Source organism: Limanda limanda, chromosome 3 (genome assembly GCF_963576545.1).
Source record: "Limanda limanda chromosome 3, fLimLim1.1, whole genome shotgun sequence".
NCBI lineage: Eukaryota > Metazoa > Chordata > Actinopteri > Pleuronectiformes > Pleuronectidae > Limanda > Limanda limanda.
The window spans coordinates 9,838,107-9,862,504 of NC_083638.1; the positions used below are offsets into that span (position 1 = coordinate 9,838,107).

The following is a 24,398-nucleotide window of genomic DNA, read 5'->3' on the forward strand; positions in this document are numbered from 1 at the left end:
TGGAAGTGTAAATACGTTTTTCCATCTTTGTGTGAACCCAAACATTTTTTTATCCCCTGCATTGTAGTGATCAGTATTTCTGTTCTTTTATCTGTATTCAAAAAATCTTTGGATTTTTTCATGAAACTTTACAATCATGTTAGTGAACTAGTTCCTTTGATATCTTGATATTTCTCTAATTTACATAAAACAAACTACACTGAGGTTAGGTTTCAGGATTTCTCCAGCTTTATTAAAACAAGGGACTTCTTTCTGTCAAAGATAGAAACAACTTTGGCACTGACAACAAAGTACAAAAATAGAACAGTTCAACTTCTCACATCCCAGTTCACACATTCACGCGTTGAGATTAAAGGGATAAATTAGTACAAAGATATTGGGGGTTTAAGAAAGTGTCAATCACACACAGTGCGACCCCTAGGGGACAGAAGAGGGGCTACAGGAAAAGAGAAGCACATTTTCATGGACAACACTACATCGACATTCTTTAACAGTGCTTACTTTCTGACAGGTTCTGCTCTTTCCATGAGGGAATGTTTCTGAACTTTTAAACGGGGGAACAAATGTCAGTTTCACAAGAATATAAATATAATCGCTGACAAGCCCGAAATGACTTCCCTGGAAGAATTATTGTCTGTCAAGAATCTGCATTTTCCATCAGAGCATGAATTTAAAGTCTTTGGTAATGATGATAAAAGATAATGATGGGATCAGGCAACGAGCTGGTGTAACATCTTTGGCTAAACGTGTCAGAAAGTGATCAGGCAGTTGGTTCGGGTCACAGACAGCATGGCTTCTACAGGGTGAGACAGTGCAGCGAATGGACGGTGAGGGAGCAAAGCAGAGGTCGGACGACTGATCCTTTTATTCCCGGGGATTTGGAGGAGCCTGTGCGTCTGCCAGCAGCTCGGGTCGGAGGCACTCGATGGGGCAATGAATGTTCTGCAGGAAGATTAAAGAAGGTAAGATCAAAGGTCAAGGTACAAACCTGTATTCTCATTAGATCTGATCAGTCCAAGTCACTTTATTTTCACCCAATGTCTAATAAGTGTGTTGATATTTTAATTTGAAGAGCCAAAATAGGTTTGAAAAGTGTCATTTATTTGATGCTCTTGCAAATACAGTCTACTGAGGTTCATATAATTATGTTAAACAGAAATTGTGATAGTTAAACGTACAATTTGTAACTTCGGCCGATTGGGGACAATGTCTTTGTGCAGTGTGGCATCATGGGAGTTAACTCACCACCATTGTGAATGAAAATGAATCACGTTCGATAATTTAAAGTTTTATTCACGTTCCGCAGTAAAAAGCAGTGAACGTTGGAAGGAAACAACAAACTTTGTTAGACGTTTGCCCCAGAAGTCACAGAAGAGTGAAAACCACACATAAGGGGGTTTGTTTCAATTATGAATATTAATGCTACATCTCTTTAAATACTTTTCAATGAATTCAACTGACCACTCTGTTCAGGTTGTTGTCTCCATATCTCACAGGCTGCAGCAGGCTGACATCGATATCAGCACCTGGTCTGCGGCAGTTCTCACACCTCCAGCCCTGATGAGACAAAACATGCTCCAGCCTCATGTATCTACACGTTTCATTTAAGTCACAACATAAAACGCGTCGCACTGAACACCAGAACCGAAAGAGTGAGGCTGCTGTGTTGTACCTGTTGACCTCCAAAGCATGTGCAGGTACAGATGGCGCCCAGGTACTCCTTCTGCCACTGGTGGCCCACCTGGTACGCTTTCCCGTCATCGTAGCACGTGGATTCATCTGTGATGGAAGACGCACACGTTGAAATTCACATGCACCATCTCTGAGACGGTCGTAGAGCATTCGGTTGGATGAGAGGACTTACGTGGTTCACACTTGAACTCTCCTTTGCCGTTTCCCAGACAAGTGCAGCTCATCAGGTGACCGTTCTCTGCGCGGCGGTCCCACTTCTCTCCAATGCGATGGTTGACGCCGTTGTCATGGCACCACTCTATTCAGAGAGAGAATCATAATAATAAGAGAACAATAATCCCAAGTCATGGAAGCCCTATCTGTCAGTGCAAGAAAAAAACAAAATTAAATAAAAACTGAGATATAAAATTTTCAATTGAGTCAGTGAGTTATTTGGAGATAAAATTCAATCAAAAACAAAATCAATTTTTGTTATTTCAAACAATTCAAATATTGAGTTTCTTATTACAATGACATGAAGGATTTTTTTTAAAAAGTGGCAGAAATGGATTTCCATGCAAATAACAAATCTGTTCTGAAAAATGAAGTCTCTCATCACTTACTGGATGAATCACATCTGAAGTGGCCACTTCCCAGACCCAGGCACTTGCACCACAGCTTGAAGCCGGTCTCGGACATCCGCTCCCACTCGCCGCCGACATCATGGTGGGTGGCAGTAAAGGCATCATAACATGAATCCCCAGTAGAGGGCACTCCTTCTGGGACTGGAATATGAAGAAGAGCAAATGTATGGTTCTTGATGAAACATCCGGCGTGTATGATATGGATGATTGATGAGTCTGTGCAGTTTTGAGCAGCTCCAGATCTAGTGAATTAAAATTTGGTTTCATAAGGTGCCTGTTGGGCCTTGTGGAGTTAATGGCCAACTTTTTTCTACACGCTGGAGTCCCACCTTAATTAGCAGGAGTTGCTTTGATTACTTTACACTCAGCAGTAGCTGTAGGTCTCTTACTTGTGTTTCCAGCAGTGACAACCTGCTCCAGAACCTTGTGTTTGAGCGCCCCCATCAGAGCCTCCACCAGCACGTTGTAGTTGGCTCCAGGCGTGAGTCCGATCAGGGTGGCAGTGGTGGCTGAGTCTGGCAGACGGACCTGGACAGGCAGAGACAGCGAGGAGGTTAAATCACATGAAATACGAGTTTTCATGTAATATAACTGATGAATATCACTGGACCTGAACCTGGAAACTAAGACCCTCGTCTCTTACCGTGAACATCTTCTCATTTAAGTGTGTGAGAGGATTGCAGGACACCAGGTAGGCGTCGCTCTGGCTGTAAGGCTTCCAGGAGATGGTGGTCTGAGTTTGGGCCTCCTGTGGCACCCCCGTCTCGTTACCGAACGTGGCGCCGACGGGCACGTTCAGCTTCAGGATGGGCAACCGGCGGCCCTCTGCATCAGGGATGGGCACAAAGACCAGGGGCTCACGCACTTGCCCATAGGGAAACTGTGGTTGGCCACCGTTCCCATTAAACCTGTTGTCTCCATGGTTGTTATACTCTGTGTACTCCACACGCTGGTTGTGATCGCCAAGCCCATCCTGGCCATTGGGGCCCACTATATTGACCCTATTGTCCAAGTGAGGTTCTGGCACATCCAGCTTGTCACCACTTCCGGGGGTGTGGGGCAGAGGCAGGGGAAGCAGGGAGTCTGGTTCTGGGCGGGAGAGAAGGGGTTAGGGAAGCGAGCAGGTTAGAACGAGGTGGGTGAGGGGGGGTTTGTAAAGCAGAGCTGCTGTTACATATCTCTGCCAGCAGGGGGTGATAGATATGCAGCATTACTGGGATTCTGTGGCATAATTACATAAGTATTGCAAACACACAGGAGATATTTTGAATGACGTTTCTGGAGGCATTCAAAATACGATATTAAATATATTATTATTTTAGGAGCCTGAGGCTGTTTGACTGCACAGTTTATCTCAAAGCCTCTGATCAGATTGAAGCTGCCTGTCAAGCCCTTTCCATTTTTACAGTTTACTCTTACCTGATTTGAATTGGATTCCTTTGCTACATCAGTTAAATTAATTTCCTTTACCATTACATGTGTCACAGTACAGAGAGGAAGTGTGATAATACTCACGAGTCCTGATTCTGCCCACCAGAGGCGTGCTCCTCAGTGTGTTCTGGATGGCAATGATCTTGATGGTGTACTCTGTGGCTGGTCTCAGGCCTGACGAGAGGAACAAATATCCCTTAGTGGAACCATTAGGATGATGCATTTGACTCGTGTTGACATGTGAGAGAATGATCATAACCAGTGGAACCTACATGAAGCAGCTTTTAATAGACAACATGTTGTTTACGAGCACATACCAGAGATGGTGGCGTAGTTTTGCCCGGCGTGGGGTTGAGGGAGCAGCTCGCGTGGCGCTCTGCCGGACTCCTCGTAGGTGACGTAGTATCCTGTGATCTGCGTGGCAGGCGGCTGCCAGGTGAAGGAGATGGAGGTGGGGGTCAAAGATGTGAACTGAACGTTGGTGGGAGCCTGGACCACAGGTTGAGCTGGGAAGAGAAATACAGAACACCGGGTCATCTGTTTGAACGCTGCAGGGTTATTATTACGCAACCAGTCCATATCTGGTAAATGCTGCTCTTACTGTGGCTGCATCTAAACTCAAGATTATTATGGGCTGTTGGGGGCACATGATGATATAAGACAAAAAGTAAAATGTAAAGTTTATTCTGAATAACTATGAATAAAAAGAAAACAACTAAATACTAGGAGCTTGGAAATAAAAACAAATTTTTTTTTTACGTAACCTATTCAAATAAATACACAAGTTTCTCTGCATTGTTTATTCTGTAAAATAAAAGTTTTTCATATCGACAAACATGAAGCTGAATATGACTGTTAATGGGTTGTATCAGCCAATTATAGATGGATGGATAGATGTGTGTAGTACCTGTTTGAATCATGAGTGTAAACGGAGCACTCCTTGTGTTGCCATTCAGGGTGTACAGATTTACACTGTACATGGTGCCGGGCTGCAGACCTTAGGGGGAGAAAACAAAACATACACTGTAAAAAAAACAACACAACTTCACAACTTGTTAAAGGTTTGTTAAGCAGGACTTGGTGTTGTACCTGTGAGTGTGTAGGTGTGTGTCTCTGCTGGGATGGTCCTGGTGATGGTTGGGCGCGAGCCACCGGCGGGCGTGGCATCGATCAGGAAACCGGTGATGGTTTCGATCTTGGTGCGCCAGTTCAGGGTGAAGGAGGAGTCCTTCACATCAGAGATACGCACGCGGCGAGGAGGACTCACGTCTGCGAAGAGGAGGAGAGGAAAACCGACATGAAACAGAGCACTGGATAATAATTGGCGATAACAGGAGATGTTTGTCCTTTATGGTGCAGCCAGTGACCTTCCAGTGTGGTGGTCTCTCCCTCCAGTGGTCTGCTGGAAACGGAGTTCTTCAGAGCGTAGACCTGTATCTGGTACGTGGTTGCCACCTAGGATACAGAGAAACACAGCTGATGTTAACTCCCTGACTGACTATGAATCTGTGTAAAGAAACAGGACAGGTGTTTACCATGAGCCCGGGTACGAGAACACGCGTGGTGTCTGGAGCAACATTCAGCTCCTTGGTCGGGCTGTTGATGTTCTTGGGGATGACGACCACACGGTAGCCGGTCAGGCGAGCAGTGGGCGCTCGCCACGACACAGTGAAGGTCGAGGGCCCGACCTCTGAGATCAGCAGGGTGCTCGGAGCAGGGATCACTGAGAGCAAAGGCAAAAACACACATTTAAGATTTGAAGTCAGGGAACAAATAAACTAAGTCATGAACGTGTTTTCTGTTTTCTACAGTTTGTGTTTCTACCTGTGGCCTGAGTTCCCACTAAGGGCGTGCTGGGGGTGCGGCCATGGAGGGCGTAGACTGTCACCGTGTACTCGGTCCCGGGGCGGAGGCCTCTCAGCACCACAGTGTTCTGGTCACCTCTGGGTGCAGGACGCAGCTCCCGGTCGGCCTCCTCTGGGCTGGAGTACACCACGCGGTAGGATGTCACCGTGCCGTCCGGGCTGTCCCAAGTGATGCGCATGGAGGTGGAGTCGATGTCGGAGAAGGTCAGGTCCTTGGGACGATCCATAGCTGCGGGAAGGGAGGGAGTCATTTCAGTTCTAAGCGGTTGTTTAATTTAAAGAACAGATTCATCTCTGACGCTGTGAATAGATCTTTAAAGATGGATCCCTTCACCTAAATCTTACACACTGAACCATTAACCCCTTGTAGACGAATGTCGTGAATGTCGCCTCAAACCCCATTCTTATCCCACTAATGCCTGATGGTCCAAATACCACACATACCATGAAGGTATTCGAAGCACTCTGCCGCCATCTAGTGGTCGGAGTGGAGAATACATACTAGCCCCTTGGTACTGTGCAGCAACGTTATTTTGAGGTATTAAGCTGAATTGGAAATACTGTGATGATGGAACAGCAATAATTGTACAGAAACATATGTTGTTATTCAATTTCAAGCAAAAGCAGCATCAATATAATAATCTACATACCAGAGACTGGAAAATGTGTTAAATTACGGTTATGCCCCATTATGCCTAATGTCGCTAATTTGCCTCATACCTACATTTTATATCTATTGTATATGCTATTTTGAAATTAACTATCTCAACTTTATTAAGCATCTGTATGACAGCCAAAGACACTATTTTTTTTAGATAATTGCAAATTTATTCAGGCAATAAGGGGTTAAAGCAAGTGGCTGGGTTTTAAATGAAGAGGTTTTATAAAAATAATTTTAAATTTAAAGGAGACATATTATGCCCATTTACCACAAGTTGATATGGTTCCTTGGGGTCTTAATGAAATGTCTGTTACATATTTTGGTCAAAACACCACAGGGATCATTTAAAACGGCACCCTTTTCACCCTGTCTAAAACAGCCCTCCTCAGATTGACCTGTTTTGATTGGACACACTCAAGCGTATCGTTTCTGACTAAAAGGAACCATAACAAATCGCGGGAGTTGTTTTTTTCCAGAGTTTTTGGGTCGGTAGACATGCCAGATACCCAAATTAACGTGTAGATTCACTACAAAAGTGGAATTTTCATAAAATGTCTCCTTTAAATCTTTTTGAGCCCTACGAACAGCCAAACTTTCTTATTTTCATTTGAACTGCCTAATTGTATTTGCCTTATTTCGGAAATAGTTTAACCCCCATAATAGTTATTACCACACACTGAATAAAAAATGTTACGTCAAAACAGTCTCTGAAATGAAGCCGGTCTTGGACTGAATTGAGTCAAACTAACCGGTTTCGATGTTCGCCTCCGCCGGGGCCGAGGGCTGTCCATCGCTGCCCAGGGTGTAGACACTAACCAAGTAATCCGCAGTGGGCATCAGACCTGTGAATGTTATCTGTGTCTGATCTATAACAGAAGAGCAGGAAAGAAACCAGTGAGGACAGGATGCTCTAGTTATGTTTTCTTTTAAAAGGTGTCAGTCTGGTTCAGAACAGTTGTTGTTTTTACCAGGAGCCACCACCTCAGAGTAGGAGGGCCCCAGCCCGTTCCTTGGCACGCTGGTGACCCTGTAGCCTGTGATTGGCCCAAGAACAGCAGACCAGCGCACCGTGATGGCGTTGTCGCTCACATCGGTTACTTTCATGCCAGTGGGAGCCTCGATATCTGAAGGAGAGATGAACACATTTCAGCCTTTAGATTTAGTTTAAACCCTCAACAGTACGTTATGTAGGAGCAGTGGTTGTCCAGGTTGCTGTACCGGTCTTGTGTGTGATGTGGACCGGCGTGGCGGAGGCGGGGCTGTCCCCTCGTCCACTCACAGCGTAGACTGTGATGGTGTAATCGGAACCAGGGTTGAGACCGGTGATGGTGGCGGTGGTCTGAGTGCCCGGGATGATGAAATCTTGAGGAGTCTCGCCACCTAGAAACGGAAAGAGGTGAAGGTTCCAGTGTTAAAATCAGAATGTGGATGAGGTCTTTGAGGAAAACTATGAATCAAATCCCAAGTACTGACTTGTCCCTGCATAGGTGATCCGGTAGTTCCTCACTGGGACAGAGGGGGCGTCCCAGCGGATGGTGATGGTGCTGGGGGTGGAGGATGTTACCTCCAGATCAGTGGGAGCATCAGAGACTGAAAAGAAATAGAAGAGGTAGGAAAAAAGTGCAAAAGTCAAAATCACGATTCAGCTGTTTAGAGTCATTGACAGAAGAGGTGGTGGTAGAAACCAGTATGGAGACTCACTGGTGGCCTGTGTGCCAGTTAGAGGCTGACTCTCCTGGTTGTTGTTGACAGCATACACATATATCTGGTACTCCGTCTCTGGGGTCAGTCCAGTCAGGGTGAAGCGGTTCCTGGTCGGGGGAAGCCTCTCGTCCTTGGTGCGCCCGCCGCTCGTCTGCTGGTGGCGGACGCGGTAGCCGGTGATGGCGGCGGTTGGAGCGAGCCAGTGAACGGTGAAGGAGTTGGTCTGGATTTCAGAGAAGTCCAAGCCAGTGGGGGAGTCCAGAGCTGGAGGGGAAGGAATCAAGAGATTTAGGAAAATGTGTTATTATGAAGATAAGAAAATCTGTGGGTTGTTGATATGAAGCAAAGCATATATACACACTCCATTTTAAAAAACAGCAGAAGAATCGTATTTACAAGGTTTTCTCAATGGTGATTTTCAGATTTCAGATTCAGCCTCTGTCTTGATATATTAAAAATAAAAGAGTTTAATGAGATTAAAAATTTTGGAGCTCGGTGTTACAATATATCCCTCAAATTACCTCTTCTCCAGTACCTCTAAATCCTAAGCTATGTATATTAAGCATCTATCCAGACAATTGTTCTCTGTCTAATAGAGAAAGAAAAATGGTTGACCTGTGTCTTCTACAGGCCAGGCGCTCAATCGCTCTGACGTGGAGGAATGTTCGTTGCCCCTCTCTAAGCCACTGGTTAAAAAACTTAACGTCGAGTTTGGCTCTTGAGAAGTTAACATATGTAGTTAGGAAGAAAGCTTCGCAATTTTACAGTATCTGGGAGATGTTTTTGGACTTTGTTAAGAATGGTGACATTGAAGAGGCATTGGAAATGTGAAGTGACTAATCTGGTGTGAGGAATGTGTGCTGTGCTCTGTTTCTTGTTAGTGACTGTATTTTATTTTACTTATATATATATTTAATTTTGTTTTAATTTAGTTTAAACTAAATTAGTATTTTCATTGTAATTTTTTGTACTTGAATTTATGTTGTAATCATATCTTAGCAATTTCTGTGACTTTTGTATTATTTATTTCTATTTATGCTGCCATATGTTTAGGTTGGGGAAGGTTCTTGTATGTATGTAAATTAATGTTAATGTATAAAACTATATAAAACCAATAAATATGTTTACATTTTTTTTTTTAATTTTTAAATGTAACATCTTGATTTTTGTCTTGATGAACTTCTATTTAAAATGTGGAGTAAACTTGCAGCAGCCACTGTGATAAGCCGCTGTCAGACTCACTTGTCCTCTGAGTTCCTGTGGCTGGTTGACTCTCTCGTTCTCCGTACACACACACCACACTGATGCTGTAATCCGTGTTGGGCAGCAGGTCTGACAGGAAGAGACGATTATTATCCAGCACGAACAACTTGATATTGAGCAATGCAAAGAAATACAACTATTTTTGACCTTTCCAAGACATCGATCCCTTTAAAAAACACATTTCTCATGTTGTCTTACTCTGCAGCAGGAAGGTGTTGGTGGCTCCGCCCACATTCACCTCCTTAATGTCATCATCTGTGGTCACGGGGTGGTAGCGGATGACAAACCGAGAGATGTCGCTCGGTGTGGCCACGTGTGGGACGGTCCAGGTCACCCTGATGTGATCGGGACCCACTCCTCCAAACTGCAGGTTGGTGGGAGCTGGGATGGCTGCAAGAACAAGGGGGGGGGAGTTACAGCGAACGCAGGAACGACAGAGACTGTGATAAATGTGACTGCAGCATGTTGCACATTCAGAAAAGGGCTGTTAGTGTGACTGCATCAGTTCTCTCTAAACTAAAACCCACTCACAGAGTGAAAGAGTCAAATCACCAGCTTGTGTTTGCTTTGTGTGTGTGGTCGGCTCGCTTTCCCCCTCCTCCGTAACCGTGACGATACTGATGTCATAGTCCACGCCGGGCTCCAAACCCCGAATCGTGTAATAACCGGCAGATGCTTCCACCATATCTTGAAAAATTGGCAAGCTCTCGCCTGACGTCACTACCATTATCCGGTAACCAGTAATGGAAGTATAGTTGGGCGGGATCCAGCGAAGGCCAAGGGTGGTGTCAGTTATGTCGACAAAGTCAATGTGACTCGGTTTGGGGATTTCTGAAAGGGTTAGGCCAGTGGTGAAGCGCAGGCAGAATTACACAGACACAGATTCAACAGCCACAATAATTACACTGATTAAATCGATATCATTCATTTCATTCCCAAGAAGCAGTCAGAGGTCAGAGTGTGACAGAGGTCATGCTCGATAGATGATGACAAACTACTTCAGTCAACAGACATTAGGAATTATAGTCACATAAACATATTCAATTAATTCTACCATTCTGGTCATGCAAACAAATAATTATTCACCATCCCAATTAATGAATATGATCTCCATGCATGGCAGCCAATGATCATGTTAGTAGTTGCTAATGATAATTAAAGCTGTGTGAGCCGACTGGACTTTTTATCGTCTTTTAGCTCATTGTTTTTAGTTTTGTAGCTTAAACGTCATTTCCAGCAGCAGGAGCTGTTTTCATCAAAAACTAAACTTGACAGGATTTTCCCGTAAGATATTTTTCCTCACGTTACAGTGGAAACCAAAGAAGTTTAAAGAGCTGGACGTCAGATTGGGTGAGAATGTGTAACTGGTTGATAGGTGCGTGTTTTTGAAGAGGAATTAAATCTATGCCAGACATTTAAAGGGGGAAAAATCTAAGATTTCAAGAATAATGTTGTAATCTTACGAGATTAAAGTCATAATATTACAAGAATAGAGTCGTATTATTATGAAGGGGAAAAGTAAATATTATGATAATACGGTCAGAGGTTTAGTCAATGGGTCATTTGGGATTTGAAAAGATCTGCCTGTCTGGTGCTTAAAAATGAGGAAGGTGGAGCAATGCGTTGAGTTAAATTTTAGTATAAGTTTCACATATAACAAAATACTTTGTTATACTCATAACCACATTACGATAGTATCAGAACTTTAAAAAGACTAAAAGAAACTGAGTCTGTTGTGAATAAAGAACCAGACAGACTTGGAGATAGTTTCCTCTTTAGTGGGGGAGGAAATGTTTGGTAGTGGTCGACTGTGAAGTTAATGTTGGTCTACCTGAGATTCAAAGTTTTTATCTTTATTCTCAATATATTCAGACTTTTTTATTTATTTCTTTATTTTTTTATTCTTGTATTATTAAGACATTCTCGAAATCTGTTGGCTCTGGTTTAACTTGGACACAACCTTTAATGGCAAACTCGTCTCTGTCTTTCACACAGACACTTGTCTTTATGTGGACACAGTTGTGTGTTTGATGCCTGTGAATGAAGGCTCCTACCTGGGGTGACAATAGTGGACACGGGCACACTTTCCGAATTTCCCTTTGTGGAGAAGACGCTGATGTTGTACTCCACCCCCAGATCAAAGTTCTCCAGGATGAACGAGGTCTGATCGGCTCGGGCGATCTCCTCCAGAGAGTTTCCTCGCTGGCCGTTGGTCGGCGTGCTGGTCACCCTGTAGCCTGTGAGGCCTGCAAAGTGGGCGGATACGGGACAAATATGGATGAGACAGAACATAACGTCACGAGGTTGAGTCACTGTGAGAAATGGAAAAGAAATACTGGGAAGAGCCATTTGTCCTGGTGCATAAAAGAAAAAAAGAGAAACCATTTGAAGGCCAAGGTCTAGACTTGCCGTGATCCAATGGGCTGCCAGCGTGTGGCGAGCACAGTCAATATTTACCTGGTGCTTTGGAGGCGACCCAGTGGACAGTGAGAGCTCCTGTGTTCGGGTTGGACTCCACTCTGAGGTCAGTGGGAGGAGACAAGGCTGCAAGGACAGAAAAGCATGAGAAACTCGCGACAACACTCACTTCTGCCACAAACTTCTGCCGAGTGGTCAGGAACAGTCGCACAACTCTTGTTTAGAAGAAGATTTTTTTTCTCAGTGAGTTAGATACGCACAAGTGACAACGTTGCGGGTGATGGGGTTTCCACGGTCGCGTCCGTTGTAGATGGGCTGAACGCTGTAGGTGTACTGATTTCCAGAAATCAGATCCGGGATAAAAATACGCCCAGAGCCAGAGGTCTGTTCTTTGGGAGACTCTCCTTCCTGGCTGGGCAGCACCGACAGCTGGAGAGGAGGAGGCAAGAATTAGAAAAGTTGAAAATAAACTGATATTAGCGTTAATGGATTTAAAAGGAAAAAATTTGGGCCAAGTTGGGGGCAGAGCATCAAGCTGTGAACACAACACTTATGTGAGATTATTGGGGGGATTTGATTTTACAAATTTACAGTATTAAAATATTAAAAAGAGCAGATTTGCTTTTTTCATTTCTCTAGATGTTGAACAATTCTTTAGAACTCTGATGATCTGAGGCAGGTTTGTACCTTGTAGCTGAACCTGCTGACAGGTATCCAGGTGATGATGATAGAGGCGTCAGTGACCTCTGTGCTGAAAGGTGGAGCATTTCCTATCTCGGGGGCTGGGTGGAAAAACAAAATGGGAGGAAAATGATTAATTGCACAAATTACTCCACTTTCTGCTGATGTTCTGTTTCTCTTGACACTGACCGGTAGTAAAGTACGTGGTGACGCCCTCACTGAGCTGCTTGTCCAGCTCAGAGTGCAGAAGGGCAGTGTACTGGGTGTCTGGCCGCAGATTCCTCAGCGGGAATCGAGTGGCCCGGCCCGGGATCCTCTTCTCGATGGGGGTGGAGCCCTCGATGCTCAGGAAGAGACGGTAGCCGGTGACGATGGCACGGGGCGCCTCCCAGGTGACGATCGCATTGTCACTCCCGACGTCAGTGAACTGAACGTTGGTCGGAGAATCAGGTTCTGAAGGGGTTTGAAAATTTAAAACACGTGAGCCACAAGTTGGCAAAATCTCCCTTTGTCCCTTTAATTTGTGTACGGTGACACCTACTGGTGGAGGTTTGTCCAACGAGTGGCTCGCTTTCCACTCCGCCACTGATGGCGTAGATGTAGAAGCGGTAGAGTTTGCCCGGCTGCAGGTGGGTGATGTCAGCGTATGCGTTGGGGGAGATGGGCAGCTGCAGGGGTCTCGTGTCGGAGCCATCAGGGCCCACGGGGGAGAAGATCACCCTGTAACCAGACACCTCGCTGGGTGGACCGGTCCAGGTTATGGTGATCTTCACGTCTGAAATCTCGTAGAACTGCAGGTCTGTGGGCGCCGGGACGTCCTCTGTGGACAGACAGTGATCGACTGAGTGACAGAGTTCAGACTGGAAAGGACCCATTGGAGTTTTTGACCTCACACAGACAGGGAGAACTCATCAGGCTGCCAAGGATCCAAAAACTGAATGTTTGAGTATATTCTAACTCTAAATGAACTGTACAAGATTAATTAAAATGTCCAACAATCTATCTTTATACATAATATAGAGCAATAGGAGGCTTAAATGTATCATATACTGTCGCCTCAGATAAAGCAGGAAATATAAGAGAAAGGTCAAACCAGATGTTCCAAAAAAAACCACTGCCAGTTTCTATAGCATCTGGATTTGTTTTTACCAGTGTAATAAAACAGCTGGGCCAGGTACCAGGAGGAAAACTCCAGCTAGGGAAATCTCATTTCAGATAACGTGTGGATTTATGGACTTTGTGAGCTCTTGCGTGTCTTCTATGTCTGAACAGGTGTGTGATTCTGCGCCCACCATGAATTGTAAGAGAGGTCACTCAGAGGCCACATTCGGCCCCTGAGTCAACAGAAGGAGTCCTGGAAAATAAATTACGCTGGTATAGCTTTAGCTGTCACAGCATGTTTTGACGAGCCGGTGTTTTGACACGCTCAGTCTTCCCCAAACACTGAAAAGCCGTTTCTAAAGCTCCCCGGCCCTATAAGGAATCAGCAGCTGTGGGTATAAATCTGTGAGTTAATCTGCTCAGCTTTCACTGACGTCCAAAGAATGACCTTAAAGGAAAACCTACACTCTAAAGACCAGGATAACCTTCCATGTATTTGATTCCAACATATTTTCTGATGCACTTTAATTCATTTCTCAATGTTTACCAGGCAGAGGAGATCCAGCCGTGTTGACCTGTACAAACACAGGCTCGCTCTCCTGATTCTCCTCCACGGCGTAGATGCTGATGTTGTACAGATGGCCGGGGCGAAGGTCAACCAGGGTCACTGAAGTCTCCGAGTCCGGCAGGTTCAGCTCCGTGCTGCTGCCTTCCAGTGACGGCGTGTACACCACACGGTAACCTGGCGGGCACACATACTCGGTTACATCTCTAAATCCAAACCCCGACTTTAATTTGCATATTCACACACAGAAGGTTTGTGTTTACCAGTGATTGGAGCCTGAGGTTTGGACCAGCTGATTCGGATGGAGCCCTCTGCCACCTCATCCACAGAATGCCGGGCGGGTGCATCCGGAGCTGCAGAGAAATGCAAACCATGGACTTCTATATTCTTCTGCAAAAAAACTACAACATGTGCAGGATCCTGAGCCGAGGTTCGTGGTGACAGCGGTGCAGAGAGGACGTCTGGTACCTGTGGTCTGAGACGTGGTCAGGATGAGCTTGGGCTGACCCTGGTTCGGAAGCTCGAAGACGTTGACGTTGTACCTGCGTCCTGGCAGCAGATCAGCGATGTTGACAGAGGTGGCCGAGCGCGGAACATCTGGAGAAGCAGATCAAAACTGAGTTAACGCACAAACCAGTAAAGCCATTTGAGGTAAAGCATCTTTTAAGTGTTATTTTAGTTCGACAGTAGCTGTTCTTTAACATTTCTAGTCCCTCTTCACCAGTCAAAACCACAACAGAGAAACTATTCAATTAATCAATTGAATCATTTCTATGTGACTTTATTACAGCTCACCGAGGACTTTGGGCTTCGCTCCCTCTTCACTGAGCTCGTACTCCACCCTGAAGCCAGAGATGGTCGAAGAGGCCGACGTCCAGGACACCACGAAGCTGTTGGAGGTGATCTCCGTCACCGACTCTGAGGTGTCCACCTCCGCAGGGAGCTGTGTCGTCTCTCCCTCGGACGTCTCCACTGTAACAGACAACAGGGGGCGTAGCATTCATAAGAAGGTTTGTCTACATGTGTGGCACAGAGGGAGAATGTTGACGCTCAGGTCTACTCACAGGAGCCGTGGGTGGTGGTGAAATCGAAGCGTGTGACCTCGCGGCGTCCGTACCGCAGGATGCTGATCAGCTGACCCTCGTACGTGATGCCGGGACGCAGCCCACCGATGGTGTAGGAGTTGAGGTGGCCGGGGATGTTGACCTCCCTCCAGGGCGCTCGTGCATTTTTCTACCGGGAAATAAAAGATTGTATTTAGAAGTTTGAAATGAAGTTTTACCGACATATAAGACAAGTGCTGATGAAGTTCATGTGATGTGATTGAAAGCTGACGTTTTTTATTTCAACTGATGATTCAAAGCTCAAGAGTGAATGATGAACTTCAGTTTTTAATTGAACATAGAGTAAACAAGAATGAGTAAACAAATATAACATCTACAATTAAATTATAAATCAACATGACAACTAAATGATATGTTTTTTAAAATAATTAGTAATTCACTTTTTTGACAGCACATTTATTCATTTCATTTATTCATTTATTATAAAGTTAAATAATTTGGGGATTTATTGGAATCATTCATTTCTTCAGAGAATGGAGGAACGGTGGTTTGTATATTTTGGCAGCACACTGGCTCCGACTTGTTTACCGCCACATCCTGCTTTGGAAGTATTTCGACTGGGTTTGCATTCAGTTGGAAAACTTTCTTAGACTTTCTCAGCAGGAGTGCCGGATGACGACCTTGAGTGACTTTGCCGTCCAAAATACACAAACCCCTTCAGAGGAAATCTGCTCGACTTTGAAGTCTTCAGAGGAAAAAGACATGTGAGAAAATAAAAAAACCTCTCGGAGAAGGGGGGGATATTTTCCTTAACTCTTAGAAGAGAGAGTTGATTTTAATTATCAAAACTAATTTCTAACCTGTGTTATAAACCGAAAGAGGGACTCACAATTCTCCATTTGAGGATGTACTGGGTGATGTGAACAGATGAGGGGGCGTTCCACTGGATGGGATGGGAGTCTGGCTGCTTTCCGGCCTCGGTGATGATCACCTGGACGGGTCTGTGGCCGTCTGAGTCAGACAACAAGAAAAAAAGGAAAGGTCAAGGAGGACATCAGGAGAGAGAAGAATCACACTTTGTCAGAGGGATATTTTATAGCCGTGTTACGTGCAGGAGATGGTGTGGGTGGAAGTTGGCTTCTCTTTCTGGTGAGGCTCTGTTTGATGGATTCATTGTTTTGGGAATGAACCAAATCACCAGACGGTGCTAAACTAGCTCAAACAACCACCGACATCTTACACGCTGACATGACACCTGGGTTCTATATTCATCACGGATTATCTATCCTCCGCACCCTCAAGAACACACACACATATACACAAACATACAGCAACACACTGTTTTCCTCACAGGAGCATTTCAGGGGACTTTAGGGCCATTGGGCTAAAGGAACCAATCCCCCCCCAACCCCAAGAAACAGATGAAATGAAATAGACACGTTCAGATACCGATACAGAATCGGTTTGAGGAATGGAAAAAGTGGAACTGGCACATCTCTAACATCGAATCTTCAATTGATACCTATAAGCAAAGGTCCCAGTAAAACAGTTTAAGTTCAAACTCCCTCCACAATCCACATCTCATACACATTTAAACTAGTCTTCATCCAAACTCTAAAATCATGACACTTGACATGAGGCCTCATTCAGGGGGTTTCCAACCAGGTCTAATTGCAGTCCCCTGTACATAGGTCATGTAAAAGAACTGCAGTTGATGTGGATGAAGCTAATCAACTGTTGCATTTGCCTGCTTTGCCCTCGCCGCCCCCCCTCTGCACACACACACCGACACACACCGACACACCGACACACCGACACACACACACACCGACACACACTCCTCTGCGTCAGATCGCTGTGAGATAAATGTTGCAACTGTCACTTTTCAGGTCAATGTTTGATTCGGGAGCAAAGTATCACGTTAAGCAACGTTTACCCAACCAGCGGTGAGTTACTGGAGCCAGGAAGTGTTTTTAAAGGCTTAACCCCCCCCCCCCCCCCCCCCAAAAAAAATAAGCCCAGCATCCCATTCCCCTCAGCAGGTCAACACAAACAACACTCGCAAAAGAAAACCCCCGACACCCGCTGACATGAAGTGAGCTTTTCATTTCGGTGACGCGTGACGGGAGGTGTTGGGCGAGAGGGAGGTGGATGTCAGAAAGTTAAATAAGTAAAGAAAGCTCTAACAGCTCAGAATCAGCTGGGAAATTAAAAAAAAGCCAGACTTGTCTTCCCATTAAAATAATTCTCCTTATTCGGTCATGACGACTGCTGGTGATAAATGCTGCGTCATCATGTCGTGTCATGATTGAGCCTCGGACCAGCCGGAGTTATCTCAAGTACATCACGTGTCGGATTTTCACAACTGGATCAAACTAGAAAACAATGTGGAGATTTAAATAAAATCTTAACATTTGTATTTGTTTAAATGTAGTATAGCCAGCCACCATTGCAGATGAAAATCTACCTGACGCGACTTGGGCACAAATCAGGTTCATGAATGAGGTCATGTATTCAAGTTTTATTCATGTTAGGCAGAAAACAGCAACGAAAAATAAGAAGTTGAGCAATCGACTGTTTAGCTGATCGGCAGTGTGTTAAGTGCCAAAGTCAATATAATATAATAAATAAAATAGATTGTTTAAAGACATTTTTGTGTTACATATTACATCTTAAACACAGTCGCACCATGAAAAGTCATATGAGTCATTCTCAGTTCTCGTTGTGACAACATGATAGTAAAGAAAACAACAAGACGACTTTCTAAAATATATAAGAAGCGTTTTTTTTGGTGTGATTTAAGTAGATCCATGAAGATGAATGGCATCAGAAATATAAAAGTAAACGTGTACATTGAGCTCAATCTAAAAAAAAATGTGTCGTAAAATTCGTGTCTGTGTGTTCAGACTTGATTTTCGCTGTGTGTTTATTTAAGTGAAAAACCAACGTAATGTGGCTCATGTGACTTTGCATTGTCGTTATATTCAAATGCCGACCACACCGACTCTGCCCTCTGAGCAGCTTTGAAGTGATGATGTTGGGAGGATTGTTTTTCTCACCATGGTACGGCTGCTGGGGTTCACATCTCAACTCTCCGATCCCGTTGCCATTGCAATAACAGCGGTAGTGGGCGCCATGGATGACTTTGTCCCAAGTCTCTCCGATCTGATGGAACGCTCTGGTTTCCGGCTCCTGACACTGATCTGTTGTTGAGAACACAAGACGACAGAGGAGATGGTTAGCACGGAACAGAGAATGGGGGGGGCAGTAATTCTTAGCTGCAAAGAGCCTTGAACGCACCGACTGCGTCACACTTCCAGCGTCCACGTCCCTGGCCGTGGCAGGTGCAGTTCATCATGTAGCCCTCGTCGTGGCGTTTGGAGAACTCCTGGTTGACTTCATAGTTGAGGCCGTCAACGATGCACTGATCTGCACGTACAAGAGAGGAGGGAGACAAGAATACGCATGTCATGACCTAATGTCAGATCGTGTGACTTCTGTTGCTAAGACTTAAAGATTCAGTGTGTAGAATTTAGTGACATCTTGTGGTGAAGTTGCATATTGCAGTTTATCACCCCTCAGCTCCCCCTCCCCTTCCAAACATGAAGGAGAACCTGTGGTGGGCTTCAGTTGGTATAAAAACTCAAAGGGTGTTTAGTTTGTCCAGTTTGGGCTACTGTAAAAAAAAACATGGCGGCCTACGTAGAGAGGGCTAGCTCGTGATGCAAATAAAACATTGTTATATATAAATTGCCTAATCTAGGGTAAAGAAAATTATAATCTGTACAATTTAGATGAAACACACTCGTAAAAACGCCCCTAAAGCTATTTTATATACGTTTTCTGCCGATAGATCCCTTTCACCTAAACCTTACACACTGGACCTGCACACGGTTTGGTTGGAGTTGGCTCTCTGACCTTGCAGCTGTGAGTGAGCCACGCAGCTCCACTCCCCACGGCCGCTCCCCAGGCACGTGCACTCCATCATGTGACCCATGACGTCGTGGGGTTTGTCCCACTTGTCCCCGACACGGTGCATCACTCCATCGTTGGTGGTACAAACCTCCTCGTGGGCTACATGAAGAAGAGACAGGCAGAGGAAATCAAAACAAGGAATTGTTGACTGCTTTGTCTACTTTCTGGGTTTCTTTTGTGCATGTGTGCGTGCGTGTGAATTCTCCACTTGAGCTCAGTGCCGTGGTTCTGTGTGTTATGCTACAGCCTTGATGGAGGCATCACTCTCCCATGACCATGAACGTTCTCTCTTCTAAAAGTGAGTTATTTAGTCCCAAATTGTCCACATGTGACCCAAAGAACCAGCATCATTATCATCGATGAGATCAAGATAAGCACCAAAGCATTTAGCGTAATGCCCTTTAAAGACAAAGTATTTAAACTATGTCAGTAAAACGTTTGTACATTTCTGAACCCATCAACTTTCTCCAGGACTTTCACATTTCAACCAAACCAAAAATCGAACAAAAGCATCTTAATCCTCCATCGGGTTCTTTAATTGGACGTCAGGTTGTTGAAGTGAATTGAGTGGGGGTGCACACTCACCGGCCATGGGGCAGAATCCAAAGTGCTGCTCTGCGTCGTAGTCGTAGGTGGTGCCGCACCACCTCATGCCATCACGCCGCCCGTCGGCCGTGCAGTCGGTGTAGTTGCGGCCGCTGTAGAGGAAGGGGAAGTGGCACAGGGCGCCGTTGGAGTTGCCGCCTCGTGTTGCCACAATGACTGGAATCAAGACGGAAACACAGCTGTTATTGTTCATCTCTGACATGGTTACCAACACGTACAATTCTACTATGGTAAGTAGTCTGTTTATAGGGAATTAGTCTGTACATGGTAAATACTCAAATGTCCTGTGTAGTGTATATCGTGCTTTTCTAGGATTGATGAATATTCTAAGTGCTTTACAGTACAGGTTAGCCATTAACACATGAATACAGTATGTGGACACTCACTCACTCACACAGCCGTCATGGCAATTTGGGTTCAGTGTCACGCCCAAAGCCGGGGATCAAACCACCGACCTTATAGATTGTGGTCAACCCGCTCTAACTCCTGAGCCACAGTCCTACCATGTCATTGCTTTTTTTTTTTGAGTTTGGTGGGATGTGATTTATGAAAGATTTTCAAATGTTTGCGCCGATATTCTTCTTCTTTAAGTTTGGACATTTTCAGAACAAACATGAAAAGTATCCATGAATCCCACAAAGGGAGCAAAGACATCCATTAAAACTAAGAGTGAAATGGTGACACCTTTATATTGGTGGTGGACGGTAACAGCCATTGCTCTTGGATGAGGTCCCACATCAACACAATACAACAACAAAACCAGTAAAACCGTGACGCCAAAGTTCCCATCTCACCATTCCTCTCAGTACAGAAGGAGTATTGCTGGTCTTTGTCGTAGTCTGAGGATGTGGAGCACCAGAGCTGCCCGTCCGGGCGTCCGTCCGAGGTGCAGGAGTAGTAAGTCTTCCTGTTGAAGACGAAGGGGAACTCACACGGCTGGCCGTTCGAGTTCCCACCATACGCTTGGTTTTTGGTCTCTGCACAGGAAAGGGAGGGAAGAGAGGGGTTAGATTTTTGGGTTTGAACAAAAGGAAACTGTGACCCCCGGCTTCTCGTCCTTCCCTCCTGCGCTCACCCCATTCCTGACAGCTGACCCCGTTGCCCTGACAGGTGCATTGCATCTGCTGGCTGCCCTGGTTTCTGATCCAGTGCTGCCCATCGTAGTAGGTGGCTCCGGAGTCCGTGCTGCAGGTTCCCTCCATGGGGGGGTCCACACGCTTCTGGAGCACGGCATGGGTGGGGGTCAAAAGAAGAGAACCTGTGGCTGTACAATGCAGATTGAGAGAAAGATGAATGTAAGGGAAAGCTTTTTCCATTTAGTGAGCACTTTGAGCTAAACTGAACTTGAAGGAGAGTTAAGATTTTAAATCTCACTTCGGCCCTCGTTGTGTCCTTCACACTTCCACTCTCCACGGCCGTTTCCTAAGCACAGGCACTGAAGGGGTTGTCCACTTGTGCCTGTCTTCGTCCAGGTGTCTCCGATGCGGTACGACCTCTTGGGGTCCTGGTCGTTGCAGCGATCTAGTGGCAGAAGAACGGTCAACCTCTGCCGCTTAAGTATGAAAAAGCATGTGTGTGTCTGTGCGTGTGTTTATCCTGCTCTTACTCCTGGAGGTGCATGTGATGCGTCCATTCCCCTCTCCCAGACACGTGCAGTCCAGCATCATCCAGCCTTGGTACGGTTTCTCCCAGGTCTCCCCCACCACGTAGGATGATGCGGCGCTGTTGTCATAGCAACGCTCAGCTGCACAGGTAAATAAAAACACAGCATAAACCTTCATTTGAATGTGTCTGCAGTTTTATCACAAGGATCTTGTCCTCCGAGCCTTTGCATGAGAAATAAACCAGGGGGGAAATCAATAGCTGTGGCGTAAGATGGGTGCTCGCACAAACACACCCTGTTTGCTTTAGAATGGTACCAAACATAGTCACACTTCTGAGAAATTACCCTGCTGTAAGTGTGTGTGTGTGTGTGTGTGTGTGTTTGTGTGTTTGTGTGTGTGTCCCCTTGATCTGCAATCCAGAGTTCAGGTTTAAATCTGTGAATCGGTGGAGTTACTCACCCACAGGTTTGCAGGTCCACTCTCCTTTGCCGTTGCCCAGACACACACACTCCAGCATGTAGTCAGCGGACTCGTGAGGCCTCTGCCAGGTGTCCCCGATTTTGTAAGAGTTGCCACCTTCATGGCAACGATCTGAAAATTACACAGATTGGAAGTTGGGTCCATTTTAGCTTTGATTTAAGGCCTTGATAACCACACACTCTTTAACACACCCAACATTCAGGTACTTCTGGATTTTCTACCTATGTAATTGAAGTAAACTGTTTCTACACCAATCCATTTTTTTCTTACATTTAAATCCAATTAAATTTGAAGTTAAACCAACCTAAATGCACAATTACTGAGAATGCATACAAATATATTGTTGCACTCACTTGCGATGGTGCAGCTGATCTTGCCCCGACCAGAACCAATACAGGTACAGTCCCACATCATGCTGTCCTTTGGTCTCTCGTAGGTTTCTCCCACCCGGTATGTCCGGTCATTGTACTTGTCGTAACAGGAGTCCACCGCTGAGACAAACACAGGAAAACTCCAGAAAGTCAACAGGCTGTTATTGTCCTACCTGCTGTGAGTGTTTTCTCTCTTAAAGACGCACTGGTGATGGATCAACTGGAAATCTAAAAGTGCTCCCATATGTGTTTTCTCAAGTAACTCAGTCCTGTTGTTTTAGTCATGGTGTGAGAGCCTATACAGTGTTTTTACTCTGCTTGGTGTCATTGGAACAACAGCTCCCCTCGACCTGCACCGAGGGAGGCAGCTGATCCAAACCAAAGTGAGCCTGAGAAGAAATGGCCCGATGAGACATTTCTCCGGGTGTGAAACAGGTGGGACTCTCACTGACCTTCGGGTTTAGATTTGCATTTGATGCCTGCGGCTCCTCCACAGGTGCAGACCAGTATACTGCCGAGGTAGGGCTTCTCCCACTGCTCGTTCAATCTGTAGGAGCGACCGTTTTCCTCACAGCCGACTGGACACCAGGCGACAGAAATATCAAACAATTAGATCAGGAAATCATTTATTCTGATTTGAAAATATTAGAATACAAGACAAACCAAAATGAGACCGTGGTCCATTGGTGTCATTTACTGTGAACTGTGAACATTTACGCACCAGAAAGCACAATAACACAGAGATTTTAAAAAAATTACCATTTTATGCAGAGATTTAGAGGTTTTTTCAAAGTAAAGTCCAACATGTGTACAATCAAATCAGTTCATTCCTGGATATTTCAAAGTTCTATAAAAACACTTTGCTCAATAAGTTCAGAGTGAGAACTATTAAACAATTAGATCATGAAATCATTTATTCTGATTTGAAAATATAAGAAGAGAGAAAAAACAAAGCAGAAGGAGACGTTTTCCATGGTGTCATTTACTGTAAACTTGGTACATTTACGCACCAGAAAGCACAATTACGCAGAGATAAAAAAACATCTTTGACCTTTTTACGCATTCAGAAGAATTGATTTTCCATTTTGAAAAGGCAATGGAAGCCCTTGCACCCACCTGGAGTGAGAGCTGCTGCGTCCCGGAGCTCAGGATACACCTGGTACTGTCCCGTCTGTCTCCGCTGCTGCGTCTTTGGCGAAGTTTGGACTGCGCTGCTTACGCACAGCGCAACCAGCAGCCCGGTCAGGGGGCCACCAGTCATTTTGAGGGTTAAGAGAAGGAATTAGAGGTGAAGAGTAGTGATGAAGACAAGTTCACAATGAGAAGCGGGTGCAGAAGCAGAGTTTTGCTCGGAGAGATTGTCCCTTGTTGTCTGCTCCCCGTTGCTGCTCGGACTGGCGTGTGGATGTGCCGCCTCGCAGCCGGTGCACTAGACCGAGGAGACGGGAGCGCGTTGCTTATATACCCGTAGACACCGAGGGAGGGGAGGGTCCTAACCGGAGCTGGGGTGACCCGCCCGAGTGGGAACAACTCTGGAAACTTCACTTTCAGGATGAGGAGAAAAAAAGCCACAGGACAAGAAAAAAAAACTCTTGAGGATGGAGGAGCTTCAGAGATCAGAGCTTATGATACCAAACAGGGTCAGGGGCCTGCAATCAAAATGGAGAATGATACAGCACAATTCAATGCAAGAAAATACAACAATAAGAGACTTCTAATTGTAATAATGCAAACTAAAATTTTCCAAATAACACACACACTGAACCAGAGGGTGTCAAACTGTTTCTGTCTTAGAGAACAATGATCCTCTTCTGGTTCAGAATGCACAAATATTCAAAGCAACTATTAAATACACTTTATTCTCCTGCACATAATTAGTTAAATTTCTGCTCTATGTTATTTATCCCCAAATATAAGAAACGGTGGCCCACAGGGATTTATAGCAGCATCAGGGATCGTGTCTCGATACTTTCAGGAGTAAAATATGATAATATACTGAATCTAGGGACAGAATAGCTTTTTTTTTAAAACTAATTTGCTCTATTCCAGTCTGTGTACTTTGCTCCATCCTGAGCAAAATCCTCCAGGGGCTGAAAACAGCAGCTCATCGACAGATAAAGAAAACTCCAAATTCCAAACAGTCTGTTCTGCTTCCAGCCAGAACAAGCAGGAGATTCTCTGTTCACGCTGAGAAACCAAACACGATCCTCATTTTTCTTCTTGAGTCATTGTTTACCAGCCAATGTTTCCTGAGTCTAATTATTTTTATACCATGTCGAATAGTAATGTCTGTT

At 45.0% G+C, this 24,398-nt stretch overlaps 1 protein-coding gene across 2 annotated transcripts; it reads right to left on the reverse strand.

Moving 5' to 3' along the window:
* Positions 1–205: 205 nt before the first annotated feature.
* Positions 206–23,542, reverse strand: fn1b (fibronectin 1b). 2 transcript variants are annotated; one of them, XM_061068944.1, is made up of 46 exons: positions 23,221–23,542; positions 22,557–22,682; positions 22,087–22,224; positions 21,713–21,844; positions 21,256–21,393; positions 21,024–21,170; positions 20,725–20,913; positions 20,444–20,626; positions 19,629–19,805; positions 18,987–19,142; positions 18,369–18,497; positions 18,128–18,271; positions 15,958–16,079; positions 15,069–15,237; positions 14,800–14,976; positions 14,473–14,601; positions 14,268–14,357; positions 13,987–14,181; positions 12,880–13,158; positions 12,528–12,791; positions 12,345–12,439; positions 11,918–12,086; positions 11,697–11,783; positions 11,294–11,485; positions 9,792–10,070; positions 9,438–9,629; positions 9,219–9,308; positions 7,974–8,240; positions 7,746–7,862; positions 7,491–7,652; positions 7,241–7,396; positions 7,022–7,138; positions 5,571–5,840; positions 5,282–5,469; positions 5,114–5,201; positions 4,836–5,015; positions 4,654–4,743; positions 4,064–4,252; positions 3,831–3,920; positions 2,959–3,404; positions 2,705–2,843; positions 2,295–2,456; positions 1,865–1,990; positions 1,673–1,779; positions 1,462–1,557; positions 206–942 (listed from the first exon to the last, which is right to left on the reverse strand). In XM_061068944.1, the coding sequence occupies exons 1-46, from the start codon at positions 23,363–23,365 to the stop codon at positions 865–867; spliced, it is 7,401 nt and encodes a 2,466-aa protein (XP_060924927.1). In that variant the 5' UTR covers positions 23,366–23,542; the 3' UTR covers positions 206–864. The 2 variants fall into 2 exon arrangements, with proteins under 2 accessions (XP_060924927.1, XP_060924926.1); XM_061068943.1 differs by lacking the exon at positions 9,792–10,070.
* Between the last annotated feature and the right edge of the window lie 856 nt (positions 23,543–24,398).

What these genes read in the sequence shown, in the direction of transcription:
- fn1b (XM_061068944.1), bottom strand. Translation starts at nt 23,365, where the DNA reads ATGACTGGTGGCCCCCTGACCGGGCTGCTGGTTGCGCTGTGCGTAAGC. An exon ending in CACCACGTACTTTACTACCG is followed by an intron (nt 12,440 to 12,527) that starts GTCAGTGTCAAG and finishes TTTTCCACCCAG; the next exon opens with CCCCCGAGATAGGAAATGCT. An exon ending in GTCCACTATTGTCACCCCAG is followed by an intron (nt 10,071 to 11,293) that starts GTAGGAGCCTTC and finishes TAACCCTTTCAG; the next exon opens with AAATCCCCAAACCGAGTCAC.